At 39.8% G+C, this 23,140-nt stretch overlaps 1 protein-coding gene across 1 annotated transcript in view; it reads right to left on the minus strand.

Annotated features, from left to right (window-relative positions):
- Positions 1 to 4,525: 4,525 nt before the first annotated feature.
- EZR (ezrin) overlaps positions 4,526 to 23,140 on the minus strand; it is a 71,042-nt gene continuing 52,427 nt past the window's right edge. Inside the window, exons 8-14 of the mRNA XM_044671788.1 lie at positions 17,800 to 17,896; positions 11,565 to 11,728; positions 10,284 to 10,414; positions 8,754 to 8,914; positions 7,999 to 8,091; positions 6,157 to 6,408; positions 4,526 to 5,119 (exon numbers count right to left, since the gene is read on the minus strand). Coding sequence (XP_044527723.1) covers positions 4,955 to 5,119; positions 6,157 to 6,408; positions 7,999 to 8,091; positions 8,754 to 8,914; positions 10,284 to 10,414; positions 11,565 to 11,728; positions 17,800 to 17,896 — 1,063 coding nt within the window. The 3' untranslated portion in view covers positions 4,526 to 4,954. The remainder of the gene's footprint in view (positions 5,120 to 6,156; positions 6,409 to 7,998; positions 8,092 to 8,753; positions 8,915 to 10,283; positions 10,415 to 11,564; positions 11,729 to 17,799; positions 17,897 to 23,140) is intronic.

Genomic DNA, 23,140 nt, shown 5'->3' on the forward strand with positions numbered 1-23,140 from the left:
GTTATTCCCTAGAAACATGGCCTTGGTCTATTCAAGGAAATGGTCCCAATGGCGAGTCCCAGAGAGCATTCAGCATCATCTCCTCCTCCCCCTCCTACTTCCAGAAGAATCAATCAGTGCATTATTGTGTTCCTCTCCTTTCTTACACCAACCTTGTTGTCATAGGCCCCTTAAAATGCGTGGCTTTTCTATGGAAAAAGGATGCTCAAAACATTCTAAGGACATACAAAAATGTTAATAATAATGGCTCTTTTTGAGGTGGCAAAAATGGAAGCTAAAGGGGTTGTTGTTCACCTAGTTCAGTCATGTCTGACTTAACCTTCATGACCTCATTTGAGGTTTTCTTGGCAAAAATATTGAAGTGGTTTGCCATTTCCTTTTCCAGCTGAGTAAACTGAGGCAAGTGGCTTGCCCAGCATCATACAACTAGGAAATGTCTGAAACCAGATTCAAAGTCTGAAAGATGAGTCTCTCTGATTTTTATGAAGCCAGGGAGGCAGTAGGCAGAGATAGAGTGAGAGCATTCCAGACATGGGAATAACCAAGAGAATAACCAGAACCTCAGGTACTCTTTTCACTATGCCACCTCACTGCCTTGTCTAAATACTAACAAGAGTCAATTGTGAGCTTAGGTAGCCTTCCCATTCCCTAAGATGTGCACTTGATGTGTCAATTAAATTTTTTTGTTCTGGACCAGACCCATTATTTTAGACATATAGAAGTCTCAGTGAGAAAACTCCCTCAACCACTGTGGATCTATTGATGCTGGAGGGATCCAGGATTGGGAGCTGGAAGGGACCAGAGAACCCAAGCCCAACTCCCTCATTTTATAGATGAGGAAACTGAGGCACAAAGAGGCAAAGTTATGGGGCTACATATTTATAGCTAAAAGGGTGCACAGAGATCATGGAGCTCACAACCTCTTTAGAAAATAAGTGACATTATTACCCACATAGCCAGTATATGACCAAAGAAAGACTTGAACCCATATTTTTGTGACTCTAAGGCCAGCTCTCTATTGACTATCCCATGCTATTCCTCAGATATCTAACTCATAATGGTCAAGAAGCATTAATTGGAAAAAAGCTAACAGGTAAACAAAACCAAACCTCTTGTCTTATTTGGACAACCCCAACTTAGGTTTTTACAAAAATTGAGGAACCAGCAGTTGGTGATTTAAACCTTATCCTCACAACCAAAAATTTACATCAGAAAGTTCTTTCCAGGTTAGATTTATGGACAAAATGGTATTAAACTAAAGCACCATTTGGTAAAGATAAATAAATCGATCTTTTAAAGTACCGGGGATTGGGGCAAAGAGGTGGCTCAGTGGAAAGGGAGCCAGACCTGGAGCCTGGGGATCCCAAGTTCAAATCTGGCTTCATAAATTTCCTACCCCTGGGCAAGTCCTTAAAACTAAGTGCATATCCCTTATTGTTTTTCCTCAGAATCAATACTTGGTATCAATTCTAAAACAGAAGGTACAGGTTGAAGCCTTGTAGTCAGGGTCCCCGCGGGTACCTATGGCCCCTTTCAACTCATTTACTATCTAACTATAAATCTGAAAAAGCCTTGTGCCTCTTGCTGCATGTGATTTTGGGAAGAAGTAAATTTCTAAGTCTTTCTTGTGTATGTCTAACCTAAACTGGCCAATCACTTTTGAGGAGTGAAAAGGATGCAGTCAATAACCCTCCAGTCCCTGACCTGTTTTTGCAGGTCAGAAACCCAACGGAAACGGATCAGTAAATATAAAGGTTGGCTGATATCACTATGCAATGGCCAAATGGGGAAAGTGACAGAAGCCCAAGGTAACTTTACTATGAATACTTGAAAAAGAATAAAACTTTCTGAGTAGTTAATAGACAATGCCATGGAAAGTTCTTTGTAGGGACCATTTTTTCTACTTTGAGCCACTTTTTTCACCTTCAAATTCAATTTCACTTGCAAATTCTTTGATGCCAGGGATGTGTGTGTTATCCCAGGATGTGCTCCAGCTTGGCCATGGTCACATTTTTTGAATTTGCACTTCAGATTCCCATTAGGCTGGAACCAATGATGTGTTTTACATAATTAGGAATAATAATAAACATGTAGATAGCTCCTACTATGTGCCAAATATGGGGCAGCCAGGCCTGGAGTCAGGAAGATTCACCTTTCCGAGTTCAAAGTTGGCCTTGGACTCTTACTAGGTGGGGTGACCTAGTAAGAGTCACTTAATCTCAATTTCCTCACCTGCAAGAGGAATTGGAGAAGAAAATGGCAAACCACAAGAAAACCGCAAATAGTCAGATAGAACCGAAAAACAATTTAATATGCCAAGCGTTTAAAAAATTTTTGTAAACCCTCATCTATCTTAGAATCAATAATTGAGTATAGATTCCAAGGCAAGAAGAGTGGTTAAGGGCTACGCAATGAGGGTTAAGTGATTTGCCCAGGATCACACAGCTAGGAAGTATCTGAAGCTACATTTGAACCCAGGATTTCCCTTCTCTAGATCTGGCTCTCAATCCACTGAACTACCTTGCTGCTTCATGCTAATCACCTTGGGAGGTAGGTGCTATTATTATCCTAATTTTACAGATAAGGAAACTGAGGCAAACAAAGATTAAGTGATTCATTTAGGGCAGTGATTCCCAAAGTGGGCGCCACCGCCCCCTGGTGGGTGCTGCAGAGATCCAGGGGAGGCGGTGATGGCCACAGGTGCATTTTGGGGCGGTGATAGTATGTGACAGGGTGCTAAGTAATATTTTTTCTGGAAAAGGGGAGATAGGCCAAAAAAGTTTGGGAACCATTGATCTAGGGTCACGCAACTAGTAAGAGTCAGAAGCTGGATTTGAATTCAGAGAGGTCTTTCTGACTGGAGACCCACCTCACTGCCTCCTAGTTATAAATAGTCCCTTTAAATTGTGCACTTTTAGATATCAATAATATGGAAATAGGTCTTGATCAATGACACATGTAAAACCCAGTGGAACTGCACATTGGCTATGGGAGTGGAGTTGGGGGAGGGAAAGAATAGGAACCCCGTGACCATGGGGAAATACCCTAAATTAAAATTTACTGCCAAAAGTAAAAAATAAAAAATAGATTGTGCACATTTAAATGGATATGACCTCATCAGAGGGATTCATCATCCCCACTAACTGAGAACTAGTTCTATGATGAAGAGCCAGACAAACGTGGAATGGGTCACTTCAGGAAACAAGTAGGTTCTCCCCCACTGGAGGTCCAATGGCAAGAGCCAGATAACCTTCCATCATGTGTGCTATAGTGCTGCAGAGGGATAGCTAGAGGGGACGGTCCCCCCGAAGGTGTCTTCCACCTCAGAATTCTGTGCCTGGCATATACATACCAACCCAGCTCCGTGCAGTGCCTCACAGATCCCCAGTATTTGATGAAAACTAGACTCAAGTCAACAAAAGGGACTCCCTTCTCCCCACGAGATGCAAGTAAACATCCAATGCTATGCATCACCTTGCAGATCTTTTATTTCGTGTATGCGGTGCAGAAGACGTCTGCATGCGATGTTTTAACTTGGGGGGTAAAAAAAGACAAAGCTTAAGGAGTGAGTCGGTGAGGAAGCAGGGCTGACAGTGTACCCCCAGCAGACACGCTGATGGATTTGAAAAGAGGAGAGAGTGCAACGTTTTTCCTTGTGACAATACAAAGATGACAAGCAGGATTCAATAGTCCCTTCATGGTTGGAGTCTGAATTGTTATTAATCAACATCGTCTTTTAAAAAATTAGAAGCTCTGTTAGAAAAAAAGTGAAGTGTTTATATATATATATATATGTATGTATACTGAATCACATGCAAGAAAAGCACAAATAAAAAAAATCATTTTACAAACGTGATCACATCGAGTAATCAGTCTCGTGACTGCCATCACAGTACATCAGATTAAGTACCTTGTCTAAGTGGTTTTTTTTTTCATATTAATTCCTTTATTATTCTGTAAAAGGTAACAAAATATACAGAACAAAACTTTCCCTTTTTTAAACTAATGTTACAACCCATATTTATTATCACTTATATTTATATATAAATACTACACTCTATAGCTGATCATTAATTAAGTCAGAGGATAACACATTAGGTGTATAGAAGTTCAAAGTAAACCTAGCTGTCATGCAAAAATAAGGTATCAGAGTGTGTTCCTATATTGTTCCTTCTGAGTGATCACTGCAGGAATGTTTCTTAACTAAGAAGGGAGAAAAAGAGACCATCGCAGGGAAGGAGGGAGGAGGATCCTTTCTTTCTTTTTTAAGACTAATCTTTTAAAATGAGCACTTTAGGAACATACATTTACAAAGATGGATCTTGCATAGAATGAAAACTGAATCAGGCACTTCTTAGGCTCATTTCTTTGAAGAGAGAGAGAGAGAGGGGGAAGGAGAGGAGAGGGAGGGAGGAAAGGAAGAAGAAGAGATAGAGATATATATAGAGAGAGATAGAGAGAGATAGAGATAGAGATAGAGATAGATAGATAGAGATAGAGATAGATAGATAGATAGAGAGAGAGAGAGAGAGAGAGAGAGAGAGGATGAGAAAAAAGAGAATCAAGTATGGCACTGTGACTGGCCACAATGTGGTTTTCTTTAATTATACTCTATCCTGATGCATCACACATGCCTGCAGCATGAGGTGCTGTTCCTTTATCAGGCTTTATAGGCGCTTATTCTCAATCAATTCTGCTCCAGGCCTGTTTGGCACTAGGATACAAATGGGAAATTCTCTAGACATCCCCCCAACCCCACCACTTCCAGCCCCCAGAATATTCCCACTGAATAATCATTCTCTCTGAGAGAACCTGGAATATTGTAGGGAGTTTCTGGATTTATAGAATACTAAAAAATAGACATATTGTATGTGTCATACAGTGACCCCCTCAGAAAAGTCAATGTGTTCAGATCTGCCTTTTCCCACAGTCCTGCCCTCTTAGCTGTACATTTTTACATAGCTTCAAACTCATCAATTCTCTGCTTTGTGTTCCCCTGTCGAATCTGCCTCAGCGTCTTGTACTTGTCCCGTCCTTGTCTCATGTTCTCGTTGTGGATGATGTCATTGTGGGTCCTCTTATTCTCATCCCTGGCCTGGGACAGCTCATTTGTCAGTGTCTGAAACATTAAGAAACATGGTCAGAAATTTAATGACAATCCTGACAGATACACACATAGTGCTTTGAGGTCTGCAAAACATCACATCTAATTCTTGCAAATGAGCTATGGTGGAAGGGATTATTTAGATCATTTTAGACATGAGGAAACTCAGATGAAGGGACTTGCTTAGGGCTATGTAGCTGGTGACTGAGGCAGTATTTGAATGGAGGTTTTCCTGACCTCCAGGTCAGGGGGGGATGCTGCCCCTCTAAAAGGTTTAAAAATGGCAGCTGACTTTTTAAACCACCCAGATGAGCCTAGAAAACTCTGGCTCTTGGGGAATGAGAAAGAAGGAGAAAAGCAGAGAAGCCACTGCTAACATGAGAACAGATTACTGCTGCTCTGTTTATTATCTTCTTCAGCACCCCCCAAAAAATTGCATTTGATACATTCCAAGAGGAGTAAGGCTTTCCCTGCAGAGGCAGAGGGAAAACATGAAATTTGCAAAGGATGTCAAATGTGGTTGGGTTGATTTAGGGGAATTGTCTTCCCTTCTTTTTCTTCTTTTCCTCTACTATTTAAACATCATTTCACCTTTTATTTTAAGCATTTCCCTTCCCATTTCTTTTTCAAAATTCATATTTTCAGTCCCCTCTCTTTTTAAATCTTTGTTACAATGAATTGTGAAACTGGATAATGAGAGGCTATATATCTGGAGACCCATTATTCTCTCTCAGTCAGAGAATGTGGAATATGGTTGGAAGTTGAAAGTTTTCCCGCCAATTTAAGCATTTATTTATTAATTTAAAATAATAAATACATAATGATCAAAATATTACTTATCTAGACCCCCATTTTTTCTTAGGCACCAAGTCCATAATCATTTTCATGGTGGCCAGCCACTTCTATCCAATGGATATGGTTGAGATTTTTTTTTTTTTAAAAAGGGACGGGGAACTAATAAAAAAATTATTGTTATTTTTAAGATGTGACGTGTAGAAGATGGGAACATAGCTCCCCTTCCCATAAGCCTCCATCAATACTTCTGTTCTGACCTGCAGCTGTCTCTGCACACGCTCATTCTTCTCAGCCTCAGTGATTCGTTTTTCTTCATTTCGGTCATCCATGATGCCCTCGCTGGAGAACTCGGCGCTGTAGCCGCTGTATTCAGTCCCTTCATCCTGTAAGTTCTCATGCACGTGGTAATTCACAGGCTCGTACACAGGAGGTGGGGGTGGCGGAGGGGCGGTCATCACCTGGTGAAGCTCTTCCTTGGTCTTGACAAGATCATCTTGGGCTTCCCTGGCCTTTGAAAACAAATGAACAAAGATGTGAAGACTTTTTCCCCAACCTCGAACAGGAGGATCTTTGTGGTCTGGGTTGGTTTTCCTTGGAGAGTTCTTCCTCTTAGAACTTGCAAAGAAAATGAGAATTAAGATTTGATCACACTCACCCACAGAGAGTCTTATTTTTTCTTTAAGAAAAGAGTCAGGAGTTATCTCAGACCTGCCAATAAAAGCAAGTCTTCTAGCATCGGAGCAATGATGGCTTTCTTGTCATTTGGAGAAATGCAGTGACTGCTAATTTAAAACACTGCTTATCTAGACTTTGATGTTTTTCTTAGACCCCAGGCTCATAATTATTTACATGGTGGCCTGCTTTCTCCATCCTATGGATGTGGTTCATTGAGATGAAGGATTTTATTAAGTGACAGAAATAATACTCTGGACCAGAATACATAGTTTCTGATACTGACTGATGTTTTTTAGGGTCAAAAGTTAAGAGGATAAAGGAGAAGCATAACTTCTTCCTTCATCATCCTAGCCAGTAATGACCTCCTCTCCATTCCCTTAGATATACAAAGCCATTACTTGTGCTGCTCTGGACTTTTTGATTACTCATGAAGATGTCATAATCCACTACTAGACTAGAAGCTCCATGAGGCACTTCCACCCCTTCCTCCTATCATGATACTATGAACAGAGGAAGCACTGAATAAACATTTACTAAATCAAAATTAATGGAGCAACCAGGCAGAGGAATAAGAGATGAAAGTCCCAAGAAGAAGGGTACTACTGGGAGAGAGGGAAACAGATGGCATAGATATGAATGGAAGGGTCTTTTTAGAATATCTGCCTTCCACGAGGACAAGTGAAATATGTGCAACATAGAGAGAGGCTCTATAGAAATTCAGGAATGGCTATGATTTCTTTTGATTATTAATTTTTTTTTTTAACAATGTGAGCTGTCCAAAAGAAGAATGAGCTGCCTTGGAGGTGGGAGGCTCCTCATCCCTGGAGGTCTTCATTCAGAAGCTGAATGATTATGGAGGGAAGGTAGGGGGGAGACCACAACCTTCCAGAATGGAATTAAACTAGAGTACTGTAAAGAAGAACCCTTCCATCTCTGGAATTCTATGATTCTATAATACAAAAAAGAAAGGAGGCGATGTTAGGTGCCCCGGGCAGCTCCTGAGAAAAGCTAGAATCAAAATTAAATTCCTTGTCAAAACCACTTTTGATCATAGTTGAACAGTTCAAGGCATCTAAGACCTTAAAAAGGGACTTGGCAGAACCCAAAGCAAAGTAGGTGGAAACCAGATAAGTTCCTTATTCTTTGCTAATCCAGTCAGTTTAGTCACATTCCAGTAAGGATTTCTGTTTAGGTAATACAGTAATATCTGAGGTTGTGAAATGTCCCAGGCTCTTTGAATGGGAATATGCTCATTCTGCTCAGTCCGTTCTCCTGAGCATTACTCAAATACCATACACAGGATATATAAAAGGGATTCCTGGACAGGCTTAAAGCACCCCAAGGAGCTGTCGCATCTTGCTGCTAAGCCTTGAGGATGGCCAGAACAATTAGGAATAAAGGAAATCCACAACCTCCATCCTTACCCTGATCTGCCATTCTTCAACTTCATCCTCTTTACGCCTCCTCGCCTCTTCTAGGAGAGCAATCTTGGCGGTGTATTCAGCAAGTTCAGCAGCCTGGTGAAAAGAGACTAAAATTATACTTGGAATCCTTTCCATAGAGTCCTTTTGTTAAAATTAAACAAACCAACCAACTCTTATCTTCCCCCTTAGAATCAACACTAAGTATTGGTTCTAATGCAGAAGAGTGGTAAGGTCTAGGCAATTTGGATTTAGTGACTTGTCCAGGGTCATACAGCTAGAGAATGTCTGAAGCTAAATTTGAACCCAGGACGTTCTGTTTCTAGATCTGGTCTATCGAGGAACCAAGCTGCTCCTTCAGAGAATAAAAATTCTGACTTGGGATGGTACATCTATTATGACCAAAATCTTCCACCCATCCCATCCCCCTTTCTTTGGCTAACAGAGATAATTCAGACACCCAAGGGTGTCTCTGCAAGATTGTATTTCCTGGTCTCACACTACTTCCACCTTCACTTTCCTCTAATTATACTGCAAGAGGGAAAACAGTCTCTGGCTTCACCAAGTTCTATTGAGAGAAGATAAGACACTTTCCCTGATGGACTTATTAACACTCTTCCCCACCCCCTCTGACTATTTCAAAGTGGATCATCTTACAATCCCCAGATAAAAATTATTGTAAGGCAGGTGTCACTTTTTTTCATCCTGAGTGGCAGCCCCTTTATAATTTAGCATCTTGAAACTCAGGTAATTCCTACCAGCTGCTCCTGGCTCTTTATCTGATCTACAGCTTGTCTCTCCAGTTCCTCCTTGGCTCTGAGAGCAGCCACACGGTCGGCCTCAAGACGCTCAGCCTCTTCCTGGGCTCTCTTCCTCTCTTCTTCCAGTTGAATAGCCCTCTGGATCTGATCTGAGAGTTCTACAAAAAAAAAAAAAAAAAAAAAAGAAACCCACCCCATAATCAGAAGGAGCCAAAGTCAGCACTATGGCTACCCTTCATCCTCCTTTTCCCAGGCTATCAGCTATTGTAAACATTTCTCCATGGAAAATGGTTTGGGAACACACCTATTTTCTTCCCATCATCACTGTCTGAAAGGCTTTAAAAACAAAACAAAGAAAAAAAATTCTCCCACATAGCAAGTATATAGACAATAGGCAATAGACCTGGATTTAACACTCAAATCAAGCTCAGTTATATTCCATCACAATCATGTAGCACAATTTGTTTAGCTATTCCCCAACTGACAGGCATCCCCTTGATTTCTAGTTTTTTTGCCACCACAAAGAAAGCTGCTCTAAATATTTTGGAATATAAAGGTTCTTTTCCTTTTCCCTTGATCGTGGGAAACAGACCCAGCAATACTCTAAGGGTACACACAATTTTATAACAACTCTCTGGGCATAGAAGTTTTTTTTTTTTTTAAGGTTTTTATTTTAAAGGTGGGGAGAGAAATACCTATTCTTAGAAAATAACACCCCAACTTCAGACATGACTTTAAGGGTTAATGAAGAATTTTCCATGAAACCTTGTGAAGCAGTGCAAGTATATGTATCCCATTTTTATGGAAGGAAAAACCAAGGTTCAGACATTAAGTGGCTTTGCCTAGATGGACCCAAGTAGTAAATACTAGCTGAGATGCCAACTTTCTGACCCAGAGACTCAAGTTCATAAAATGACTTCTCTCAAGTCAATGATGGGTCAAGAGCATTTATTTATTTAGAGTCTCCTATATCCTAGATATCCTGCTAAACTCTGAGGACACAAAGAAATCAGAAATAGTCTTTGCCATAATGGAGCACATAATCTAACAGAGGAGAAAGCATGCAAACAAGAGACACATAGAGGGCGTTGTCTCTCTTGCCCCCTCCCTCTCCTTTTCTCTCTCTCCCCTCTCTTACTTCACAGTTTTAAGGTCCCTCCCTCTAGACATCTATTTCCTCCTTCTGTCTTTATCTCTCTGCCTCTGTTTCTCTTTATCTTTATATTCTTTATCTCCCTCCCTTCTGTTTCTCTCTCTCTCTTCTCTCCCTGGGTTTCTTTCCTGTCTCTTGTCATTCTCCCATCTCTCTCCCCAATCTGGCTCTCCCTCCCTCTATTTCTTTGTTTTTATCTGTGCCCCATCTTCCTCTCCTCTCTCTATCTCACTGTGTCCTCTCTCTTCCCATTTCTCTTTGTCTCTCCTATTTTTTTGTCTCTTTGCATCTTTATCTTTTTCCCTCTGTCTCTCTCCCCTCACATCCCCCACAACAGAGGACAGCTTGATTCTACACACCATCAGCCTCCTTACCCTTTTCTGCTTTCTTGGTCTTCTGTTCATAGTCCTGAAGCCTCATCATCAGTTCTTCCTTCTCTCGCAACATTTGTTCCTTCTCTCGTTCCACAGTCTCTCTTCTCTTCTTTTCGGTCTCCAACTGTTGCCTATTGACAAGAAGAAAAGGTGGAAGAGAGAAGGAGAGAGAACTTCAAACTGTGGACACCTGTGGAAATCGCAGGCTTTTTGACTCTTTCCAAGCCTTTGGGCTAATTCACTTGTTCATATGCTCTGTAGCCCTTCATGTCTTTCCCTCTGAGTGGGGAAGAGCATACTCATTCCAAACCAATGCCTACCCTCATTCTAGTGTGTAATTCAAGGGATCCTCAGATCTTTCTTTGTTCACTCATCTTGTATCTTTGGACATTTAGCTCCCAGGGCAATCTGAGGACTGTGGGATCTCAATTCCTACACTTTTATGTTGAAAGATTAAATTAGATTAGGTTTCACACAGGGGATATGGTGGACATGTGGTTCTTTGGGATGGTGGTGACTGCCAATGAGTTTTCAGTTCCAGAGCCATGAACATCCATCCCCCCTTCAATAGAGTAATCAGAGATCTTCAGGGCTGGAAAGGACCAGCCACTTCATTTTATCAACAAAAAAACCTGAGGTCTAGAGTATAGCCCCAAGACCATACAGCTACTTAGTGGCATAGCCAGGACTGGAACTCAAGTATCCTGCTTCCTTGGCCCCAGTGAGGTCTTCCTCAGGTTCTTTATATTTGTGGCAAGGAACAACAAGGCAAAAAGCATCTATTAAATGCTTACCATGTTCTAGGTACTGTGCTATGCATAGGGAATACAAATAGGAGCTTATATTCTAATGGGGAAGACAAAGCACAAAAGGTGGCTGATGGAGGAGTGGAAAGGGAAGGAAGTGTTAGTGTGAAGCTGCTTTGGCACCTGGCATGTTATGCATATGAACAGCCTTCTTTAGGAAGGCAGGGTGGTACAGAGGAAAGGGGATGAGATTTGGAGTTGGAGAGCTTGGGTTAAAATTCTGGCTTCATCCCTTACTACCTGTGTAACCTTGAGCAAATCGCAGTCTCTCTGAGCCTCAGTTTCTTTATCTGTCAAAGGAGGGGGTTCAATTTGAGATACCTCCAAGTTTTAAGTCCATGATCCTATGATGCATGTCAGAATGTCTCTCTTGTTCCATTCCACAGGGCTCCTATCAGATCTCAGTCTACCTTTGCCCCCAAGGTGTACTGCCCTCCTTTCCTTAGTATGGACCTTCCCCATCCTCTTGGCTCACCTCTCCAGTTGTTTCTGGTGCTTCTCTTCCCGTGCCTGGGCTTTCATCTGCTGTACCTCAATGGTATCTGGCTTCCTACGGCGCATGTAGAGCTCATGGTTCCCCATGCAAAGCTGAAGGATCCGCTTATTGATCCGGAGGCGAGGCGCATAAAACACAAAGTCCTAAGAGACAAAGGAGAATGAATGAATTCCTCTCGTGATCCCCAATCACTTTGGTGTCTTCCAAATCATCACTGGCTCTGAAGAAGTTAAGGCTGAAGGGTATGGGAGCAAGAGATGGACACCTGCTTTTCCAAAAGAAGAAAATGGGACCCCCCCCCAAAAAAAGAGAGAAAGAGAAAGAGAAAACTGGGGTTTTTCCTGCCGTTTGGTGACTTAAGCTTTCTGGGATGAGATCACAAAGGAAAACTGCCTCCATGAGATTGTAGGCTTCCTGAGAGCAAGGATTCTCTTTGATATTTTCAACCTCCCAACCGTTTCCTAGAATTGGGCTCAGTTTGTTTAAAGGGAAGGAGTAGTGAGCAGAGTCTGTTTTAGTAACAGAAACAACTATGTTAAAGGCAGAAGTGCTTCAGTGAACCTCCCTCCTTACTTCTCCTTACAACCAAAGGGTCCCCCAAAGACATCATCTAGGAAAACACAAGATACCTCCAAGATATAAATAACTAATTGACTGAGATTCTGTTGGCAACATCAGATATATGGAAAAGTAACTGGTTGTATAGGAAGTTATTTAGATGATTTTACACACACACACACACACACACCATATTATATGTATATTACTTGTATAGTAGAATACTATATATATAGTTATATAGGTGGTGTGCGTGTGTACATCCTGCAATCTGGAAAAACCATGCAACATTTCTTGGCAATGTTAAGTCTCTTTAACTGAATTTAGAAAAACATGTCCCAAGAATGTGGAGATTGTAAGAAAGGCTTGTTCAGTGGTTTTGCCTCCTGAGGTTTCCATAGTGGCTATGGGTTTAGCTTCTAAAAAAAAAAAAAAAAAAAAAAAAAGTCTGCAAGTACTAGAGAAGTTTGAATTTTTCCTTTATGGGGTATTTACAGGACCTTTTGTAAAATTTGGGTGAAGTATTTGGTTGTAGGCTATTTTATGCATTTCTGAGTTTCTAAACTTTTTCTGTGTCATCCACTGGCCTTTATGTATCATCTGCGGCTTCCCCAAAACTTCCCCTGAAATTCCCATTTATTTTCTCATGCTGACCCATGATATAGCAAAACCTCAACAGGGAAGGTCACAATGTGGAAGGGATATTTATATATTTAAACTCTTACTATCTGTCTTAGTAACTAAAGGCAAGGGCTAGGCAAACAGGGTTAAGTGACTTGCCCAGGGTCACAGATTTAGAAAGTGTCGGAGGCCAGATTTGAATCCAGGTCCTAACTGACTTGAGGCTTGGCTCTCAATCTACCGAGCCACTTACCTATTCCTTTAATATAAATTTAAAAAAATATTCTGAATGCTGACAATAAAGGGGCTGGTTCTAGATATTGCTGCAACGCCAAGTCTAGAAAATTCATATTCCTGATCTCTCTTGGGGAAATCTCTCTGGAGTTTCAAATACTTGGTTTAAGTTATCAGGTAATTCCCGAGTTAGTATCTAAGAAGTTGGGAGAAAACAGGTATTTTTACAACCCCCTACCTTCTATTACACAATAAGATTGCATTATGGCTGCATAGTCATATACCATAAATAGGTCTTAAGAGGGGCTAATTAGAAGAATATGTAAAGAACTCTCAAGCCAGTCAATTAGGGGATCAATTTAGTTGTGCAATGCTGTTCAGGATCCCACCGTGGAGAGAGGGGAGAGGAGAAAAGCAAAAGGGAAGAAATTTCTTGAATTGCTTTTCAGATAACCAGTTTATGACCTGAAGTAGAAAAGCTGAGCAAACACATGTGCTGAGATTCCCCACTTGCAGAGTCACCTTTTTTAGATTTCTAAACCCACGGCCACCATGGAAACCTTTGGAGGCAAAACCACCAAACAGGCTTTTCTTACAATTCTCTCCACATACTTGGGACATGTTTTCCTAAATTTAGTTAAAGAGACTAATATTGCCCTTAGGAGAGAGAGAAAGTATTCCAGTTAGGAAAGTCCACAGAAAGGGAATCCAGGAGCCTAAAGACAACCACCTGTGAAGAAAAAGGAGGATTGGAAGAGAAATATTCTCAAAAAGAACTTGACCCCAAGTCATTAAGAAATGCCTGGGTGACGCTCCCAGGTTACCCTCATGCCAATGAGTGTAGCTCTGGTCTGCTCTGTTTTTGTTACAAGTTTCTCTGTGTCAGAACTCCAAAAAATGTGGCAGCAATCTGGATGTACCCTTATAAAGGTAACCGCAGGCTTCAAAGTTCACTGCTGTGTCAGAGCCATGCCAGGAACAGGGTGCCTCTAGAATTTAATTAAAAATTTTCCTTTTTGGAACGGGTCAAAAGTTGCTAAATGGTTAGCACTTCTCAAACACTGCTTCTCAAATCTGAAGCCAGCAGGATAAAGGACTTTTTGATTGATTTTTTAAAAAACTTTTTGATTGATTTTTTTTTTTGAACTGGTCCCTCTCCTGGGAGTGTCTTAGATCTGCCACAGTCAGAAGCCACTTTAACAAACTAACTAAAAAGAGGAGGGAACATTTATACTGAGGAAAGAAACCCCTAAATCTTGTCAAAAAGGCTTAGCCTCTAAAATTAGTACCCCCAAACCTGGCCTGTTCTCACTGACACAATGAAATATACTGTCATGCATTAGTAAGATGAAGAGCTGTGCTAAGCAGCTAATTTTTAATAAGGAAATGCTTGGTCATTAGCAAGAACAGGACTGGGGAGAGAAGTCTGTTGCAATTATCTGTGGCAAAAAACCAACAGCTTGTTTGTAAGGTAGAATGGGAAAGCTTATTTGCTGAGCCCTGAACAAGCAGATCAAGACAGAGAATCTTAATGTGGCACGTGCAATTTTTCATCTCTGAGATTCTATTTTTGTATCTCTGAAATGAAAGGTTAAACTTGAAAACTTCAGTTTCCACTGTTCATCATTTAAAAGCTCTTAAGGAGATGGTCTGTTTCCAGATCGCCTCACTGCAATGCTGTAAAAAGCCACAAAAAAGTTGGAAGAGGAAAAATGTCACCAGTCAATGGCGATAGGTAATGACGTGGCCCGAGAGTTCATTATCATAAATGAATTCTCCAAATCTTAAAATAATCTTGTGGCAAGAGCAAAGAGAGAAGGAATCAAAGGAAGGAATGAACAAACCATAAGAAGTAGGTCTAGATCAGTGATTCCCAAAGTGGGCGCCACCGCCCCCTGGTGGGTGCTGCAGCAATCCAGGGGAGCAGTGATGACCACAGGTGCATTTATCTTTCCTATTAACTGCTATTAAAATTTTTTTTAAAAATTAATTTCCAGGGGTGCTATGTAATATTTTTTCTGGAAAGGGGGCAGTAGCCCAAAAAAGTTTGGGAACCACTGGTCTAGATAGAGAACTAGAAGTAAAATTAGAGACCCAAATTCCCAATTTTGTGATTTATACAGTAACCATAATAGAGTAAAGATAATCAACTGGGAAAGATTTAGTAACTCTGATAAATGATAAATTGACAGATCCATCAAAATTTGAAATAACTTACGATGAAGAAAAACGCTATCCACCTCCAGATAGAGAAGAAATGGACGCAGTGGTTATAGAAACATTTTTTTTCTTTCTTGTCCCTACCTCCATCCTGGAAAATGGCTAATGTGGAAATATGTTTCACATGACTTAATATGCATAATGGGTATTGCATTTCTTGCCTTCTCAATCAATGGGGGGAGGGGGGGAATAGAAGGGAGAGAATTTAAAACTGAAAATAAAAATGAAATTGAATTTAAAAAAATCCCCAGTTCTGCTACTTGTTAGATAAAGAACCATTAAGTCATTCTTTATTTGTAAAATAAGGCCTCTCTCTCTGTGCTTAATCTCTTCCCCTTTCAATTTACAGATAAGTAAACTGAGACCCAGAAAGGCCTAAGTCACTTGCTCAAGGTCATTCGGCATCAATCACTATGAAATGGACGTTAGTACCCCAATTATCTGTTACTATCATCATAACACTTTCTAGCTTTACTTTGCCTCCGTTTCCATTTTCAATAATTCCCCTAAACTACAACTAACCTCTCGCCAAGGAATGCTGTAAATTAATGTGGACTACTCCTGTGGAGCTGAAATGCTAGCATTAAATACTGCTTTAATTTTAAATAATTGTATAACTACCAACAGTGGGAGAGTCAAGAGTTCACTAACAGCAGGAAGGATTTTCAATAAAAAAGAAAATACCTTTTCAAACTATGTCAAGACATGCTGATTTCAAATCATGTTGTGCTGACACTAAGGAAAAAGTAATTTGACAATAGCACTGTGTTCTTTCCTGAGCGGGTGACCATCCCTAAGCAATACCCAATCTCAAGAGGGTAAATAAAATATCCAACTTGTGGACTGCAGCCCATGTTTGCCTTCCTAAGCTAATGCGGTAACTAGGGAACCAAAATTGTATGAGGACACTAAGTCTTTTCCCTTCATTATAATTTGGTAAAATACAGAACAGGCATTAAGGGAGCTGGCTTTGTTCAAGGAAGGATTAGAAGTGGTTTTTAACTGCCAGATGTTTATTTGTTAAATAACTATGAATGCATACTAAATAACAAAAAATTTAATAGAGCATTACTACTAATAAAATAGAATGATCAATAATTAAATAATAAAATGTCCATGTGTTGGATTTAAAAGTTCAGACAAGTAGTAAACAAAAATCTGCCTGTATCTCTGAAAAGGATCAGAAGTAAAATAAAAAAAAAAAAAACTCCATATAAACCATAACTCTCCATGTATGTCAGTTATAATCAGAGATAATTTGGTTGGGAACGGGTCTTAAACCATCTCGCTTGGAGTTCATGGATCCTCAAGAGTTCCGCTGATAAGTTTTCAGGAGGTTAGTTAATTTGAATGGGGGGAGGGTGGGGCGGGGAATCACTTATTTATTTCAGCATCATTGGATTCCTTTGTACCTTATTTTGTGCATTTAAAAACTTAAAAAAAATTCATAGCTTCTGTTTTAGAATCAATACGATATATTGGTTTTAGGGTACAAGAGCTTTAAGGGTTAGGCAATGGTGGGTAAGTGACTTGCCTAGGGCCACAGCTAGGAAGTGTCTGGGGCCATATTTGAACCCAGGACCTCCTATCTTCATAGCTGGCTCTCTATCTACTGAACTACCTGGCTGTCCCTCAAAACATCATTCTGAGAAAAATGTCTGATTAAACTGCTAAAAGCCCATGTTAAGAATCTCTGCTCCAGTCATATAAGCCAATCTCTTGGGTCTCATCATACAGAGAAATCTCCATGTTTGCCTCTTTTACAACCAGATTTTCCCTCAGTGAAACCCAAACCATGAGTCTGATTCTTCCTAATTTAGTCAAGCTTCCAGGGTAGCAGCCAATGGGAAAAAGCTCAAAGGTCTGTTCTTAGAGGCTTCCTAGCAAAAAATCCACTGAGACCAAGAAAAATGGCACTGCAACACAGATGTCCAATGGACAAGAAGCATTCCCAGCCTCCAGAAAGATAAATGGTTATGAATTATCATCCCCCAGTTCCATGAGAGAACATTGACCACCACTTAGAAAACTGTCCAGAGAAGCAACAATTCATTATAAAAGAAAAGGCTATTCCATTCTGAATTGAGGACTACTCTTTAAAAGAAAAAAAGTATTTATTTGTACCCTTACTTTCTGTCTTAGAATCAATACTGTGTATTGGTTCTAAAGCAGAAGAGCAGTAAGGGCTAGGCAATGGGGGTTAAGTGACTTGCCTAGAGTCACACAGCTAGGAAGTGTCTGAAGCCAGATTTGAACCCAGGACTTCCTGTCTCTAGGTCTGACTCTCAAATCCACTGAGCCAACCAGCTGCCCCAGAGGACTACTCTTAAATCAGGTTAATGGAGATGGCCAGTTCTCAATTAGTGTACACTTTCCACTTTATCATTACACCATAATGAGCAGTCATGTGGCATGGGTGGCCCTTTATATATAACAGTGCTAGTAATTATTCTCCCCAAACATGAATAATCTGAGCCACCAGCTCCTTCTCAAATGTCAGAGCAGCAAATGCTGTCTCAGAACTGCATTTTGTTTTGGGGAATGAAAAATCAAAAACTGCTTCACGCCCAAGTTAACTTACAGGTGCCTTCTTGTCGATGGGTTTAATGACAAACTTTTTGTCATTGAAAGAGATGTTCCTGATTTCACTCCAAGGGAAGCCAATCTTTGGGGTCAATCTAAAGAAATGAAAAAGAAAAAGAAACGTTCAATACACGGTCTACTGAGTACAACTCAATCATTTCTATATAGATGACTCCCAAATCTTCTCTCTTGGATATGATTAGAAGACCTGCATCAACAAATGGTGCTTGGACGTCTCCAACCAGATGTCCAATAAGCAGCTCATAATAAACATGGACAAAAATTCAACCCACCAACACCCACACACACACGTCTAAACTTTTATATTCTTGTTGAGGGAGCCACCATCTTTTTAAGTTAGTCTGAGTTACAGCTTTGGAATCATCCTCTAGTACTAACTTTCCCTCAACTTCCATATCCAATCAGCTGTGAATTCTTGTTGATGCAGTGCTTCTTCATTATCTCCCATACCCATTCCCTTCTTTCTACTCATATAATTGCCATGGAAGTTTAAGATCACACAACTCCCATCTGGACTACTGCAATAGGACCCTAACAAGTCATTCCTTCTTCCAACTCATCCTCCATGCAGCTGCCAAAATAAACTCTCTGAAGTTCTGATCTGACTCATTTTTCTACTTAACAGTCACTCTTGAAGGGGCAGCTGGGTAGCTCAGTGGATTGAGAGCCAGACCTAGAGACAGAAGATCCTAGGTTCAAATCTGGCCTCAGACACTTCCCAGCTGTGTGACCTTGGGCAAGTCACTTGACTCCCATTGCCTACCCACACCACTCTTCTGCCTTGGAGCCAATACACAATATTGACTCTAAGACAGAAGGTAAGGGCTTAAAAAAACTAAAAACAAAAAAAAACCCAAAAAAACCCAACAGTCACTCTTTAGAGACTCTGTTGTCTCTAGGACAAAATACAAACTCATAGTATTTAAATCTCTTTATGTTTGGGCTCCAATCTACAAATGGACTCAGATGAACTAGTTGTGTGACCCTGGGAAAGTTCCTTAATCTCTTTCAGCCTCAGTTTTGTCATTTGTAAAATGGGAATCATAATATCACCTACCTCCCAGGGTTGTTTTGAGGATAAAATATTCATAAAGCACTCTGCAAAATTTCAAGCATTTATTCTCTACTAACTACAACTTACTATTATTATTATTATTATCATCATCATCATCATCACTACTACCACCACCACCACCACCATTATTTGTGGACTCATTTCACATTATTTCCCTTCACATACTCTTTAGTTGTTTTTCAGTCATGTTCCCATTTGACATTTTTTTGGCAAAGATACTAGAGAGGTTTTGCCATTTCCTTCTCCAGCTCATTTTATAGGTAAACAGGGTTAAATGACTTGCCCAGGGTCACAAAACTAGTAAATATCTGAACTCAGAAAGATAACTTTTCTTAACTCTAGGTCTAGCATTCTATCCACTTTACCATCCTGATAAAGAAGTCTAGACTTCATCTTCTATCTCCATGACTTTGTACCCATGTCTAAAATACGATTCCCTCTTTCCTCCAGTTTTCTTCAAGGCTGAACCTTAGGTCCACCTACTAAACAGGAGGTTTTCCTGTTTAGGATTCACTAGTTAGTATGATTTCCTTTTTCAAAGTTATCATAAATTTACTCTCCATCTTAGATATTTTATTCCCAACTATGATGTAAGCACCTTGGAGGATAGGGCAGTCATCTTTAATTTTTGTCTTTTATCCCTGGCACCTTGCATATTCAAAACATTTAATAAATGTTTTATTAAGTGGCCAATTAAATTGAAATTCTAAATCTTATTGTGTCTTGTCATATACACAAATCTGTGTTCAAATACTAGCTAAGTAAATGCCTTTCAACTCAATGCTTTGCATGACTATTAAAACCTCTTATTGTACCCTAACCTTTTATACATCATATCTTCTTGGGACTTCAAATCTCCTTGAGGGTAGGGATCCTGAGATTTCCCTTCTACCTCACATAGCACCCAATATAATGGGCCATCTGGATTACCGAATCCTATGTTTAAGACTTCAAAGCATTTGAGGAGTCAACAAATCCATATTTTCCAGGTGATCAAATGGAAGCCCACAAGATAAGTGCCCAATGCCATGTTTTAGAAATAGTAAATCCAGAGTCTCTGACTACAAATTCTGCATTCATTCCACTGAATCACACTGGACATTTCCATAAGTATTTAACCAATACTGTAATCCTAATGATAAGATAGCCTAGGTTCCGGCTGAAGCATCCATGGCTATGTAGCAGATAGCCTGAAACATTATTAAAAGATAAAGTCAGAAACAATCTCCATTTAGATATGTAGCTCGCATATTGGCCACAAAGAAACTTTAAAGATCACCTTCTCATTTACAGATGAAGAAACTGAGGCACAAGGCGATTAAGCAATTTGACTTTGTAGTAAGCCTCAGAGATAGGATGAAAAAGACCTTGCTTTAAGCTATTTCTTTAAATCTGGGCACATATAAGATCTAAAAAAGGAAAAGTAATGTCCACATTTATATATACATGCATATATATGCGCACACACACACAGGGGATCAACAACCTATATATGTGGACTGTATGAAAAAAAATAATAAGGGCTTTGATTTAGCCTTCTGCTTTTTTTCTGCACATGTACAGTCAATTGCTTGCTGAATTTCTGTGGAAAGCCAACATCAGAGCTGTGAACTGGTAAGGAGAAGGAAACAATGAACCACACCAGTGTTGCTCAATTTGCAATGGCACAATTAATGCCGTGGGACCAGAAAGACTAAGTAACAACTCTTTCTAAACACTAAACAACCAGGAAGCTGTTGGTTTCTATGTATTCCTATCATTACATGCTCCCTCATCTCAAGAATACAGAATTTTTGTTGCTATTCTTAGAAAAATGAGCTCATCAGGCTGTGCCATCATCTTTCCTGTTACTTGGTCATAAGTCTGGGCATCTTGCCACCAATGGATCTCTGATGACTGGGAGCACCCTTCAGCCATAGCCTGCCCTTTTGAAAAACCATGAATATATAAAATAGAACCTATAACCATTTATGAGCATGTTTTCAGTGCTAAAAGGAAAGGATTGATCATGGAAGCCAATCTATTACAGAAGCTGATTTAACGCTTAGCCATCATTTGGAAAAACAGAACAAAGTTTGGAAGAATTTATTTTATTTTATAGAAAACGTTTTTCTATGGTTACATGATTCATGTTCTTACTCTCCCCTCAACTCTCCTCCTACCCCCTTAGCCAACACGCATTTTTGGAAGGATTTTTAAAAAAAGGAGTATATGTATAAATGACTTGTGCTAAGAAGTAGTAGAATCCAAAGTTCTCCTACTAGAATTTCATCCTTGCCAATCAGATGCTTTAAAGAGGTGTTCCTAGCCTAATATGTAACACAGTTAAGAGAGTGGGAATCGGGAAGCACAGTATGTAAAGAATATAGATATAAGCCTTTAAAGGGACCTGAGAGATGAGATCAAATCCAATCTAACCCACTCAGACCCATTTTACTAGAAACTGAGAACCAGAGAAGTCTTGTGAACTGTCCTACCTTATACAGGTTGCAGAGATGAAATCTGAACCTTAGTTCCTAATCCAACACTTTTGGCTAGAACATGCTGAGAAGGTTGTTGGAGCCAGGGTGATACTTGAAGCCCTGCCCTCAGGGAGCCTACAATCTAATGCCGAAAACCACCAAGTAGCCATTTACAAAAGAAAGGACAAGAAAGCAAATGGGGTCTCAGTGACATACCTAAAGGAGGTATGGAGGGTGGCACAAGGGAAGGAAGTGGCCGTAACTTACTAGCTGGGAGACCCTGGGCAAAAGTCACTTAAACTCTGTCTCCTCATCTATAAAATGAAAGCAACAATAGCATCTACCTCCCAGAGTTACTGTCATCATCATTAATGATCCAAAGTATTATTAATATTAATCATATGATTATCTCTACCAACAGATTCATTGAATGTCTTTGTTGTTGGAATAACTAATTTAAATATTTAATTCAGCATTACCAATTAGCAATGGCTTTTCTGGTCTAGACCTGCTACTGCAGAAACTATGCATGCCAACAATTGTTCTGCTAGCTCAGGAGGAGGCAGAGAATTGCCTAGAGGCTTGACTTGACCAGATTCACATAGCCAGGAGGCATCAGGGTTAAGACTTGAACTTGGGTTTTTCCTGACTCCAAAATCAGCTCTTTATTGTGTGTGTGTGTGTGTGTGTGTGTGTGTGTGTGTGTGTGTGTGTGTGTGTACATACATATGTAGCACTCAAACACATATAAACATAAATGTTATGTGTTATACTGGCTAACTTTATTATTCATTTATAGAAATATATATATATAATTTTACTTACATTTTATTATACAAGATAACATAAACCAGAATACACACATATTTACATATAAACATATATAAATATGCGCATATTTACATATAATAAAAATAAATTAAAAACCATATACAGTAATAAACACTATTCATATAATCATTAATTTAATGATCGCACAATCATTTAATTTATTAAAGTAATCGACGCAGCCAATCAATTTAATAATTAATTTATTGGCCAGCATAATAAATTAGTAATTAATGATTGATGTGTAAATATATTGAATATACTAATTACCATATGCATATGGTAATAAAATAAAAAGTTTATCATTTAACATAATCTTTGGACAAGTCTCCAACTTCAATGATCTTTAATGTTTCTCAAGCCTGACTTTAAATCCTTGATTGGGGCAGCTAGGTAGGTAGCCCAATGGATAGAGGACCAAGCCTGGAATTGGGAGCCCCTGGGTTCAAATCCAGCCTCAGGCAAATCACTTAATGCCCAGTGCCTAGCCCTCACCACTTTTGCCTTGGAAATGATAACTTAGAAGGTAAAGAGTTTTACGATGAATGATTTTTTTTAAAGTCACTTTAATCAATGCCCAAGTTTCCAAGGACTTATCATGGTAGATGCTTAATAAATGTTTATTGATTGTGACTGACTTCTAAATTCAGTTCAAAAGGGAAAGCACACTGGTCAACAGACTGATTCCAGTGTAGGGCAGCTTTAGAAATAACAAAAAGATGTGTCACAGGAGAGGAGAAAAAGAGAGAGGCAATGTCAAAGCTTTTCAATTCAGGGAAAATGAAAACCAAATAACGGAACTGCCCATCAGACAACAAGTAGGGAGAAGAGAGAACCAAAAGCAGAAAGAGAGAGCTGGATAGAGCTTGAACTCCTTCTTGGGAAAAGACAGAAAGAGCTGTGGTTTGGGGGCAGTTATGAGCTGACATCAGCAAGTTCCTGTCTATGGTTAT

Source organism: Gracilinanus agilis, chromosome 4 (assembly GCF_016433145.1).
Source record: "Gracilinanus agilis isolate LMUSP501 chromosome 4, AgileGrace, whole genome shotgun sequence".
NCBI lineage: Eukaryota > Metazoa > Chordata > Mammalia > Didelphimorphia > Didelphidae > Gracilinanus > Gracilinanus agilis.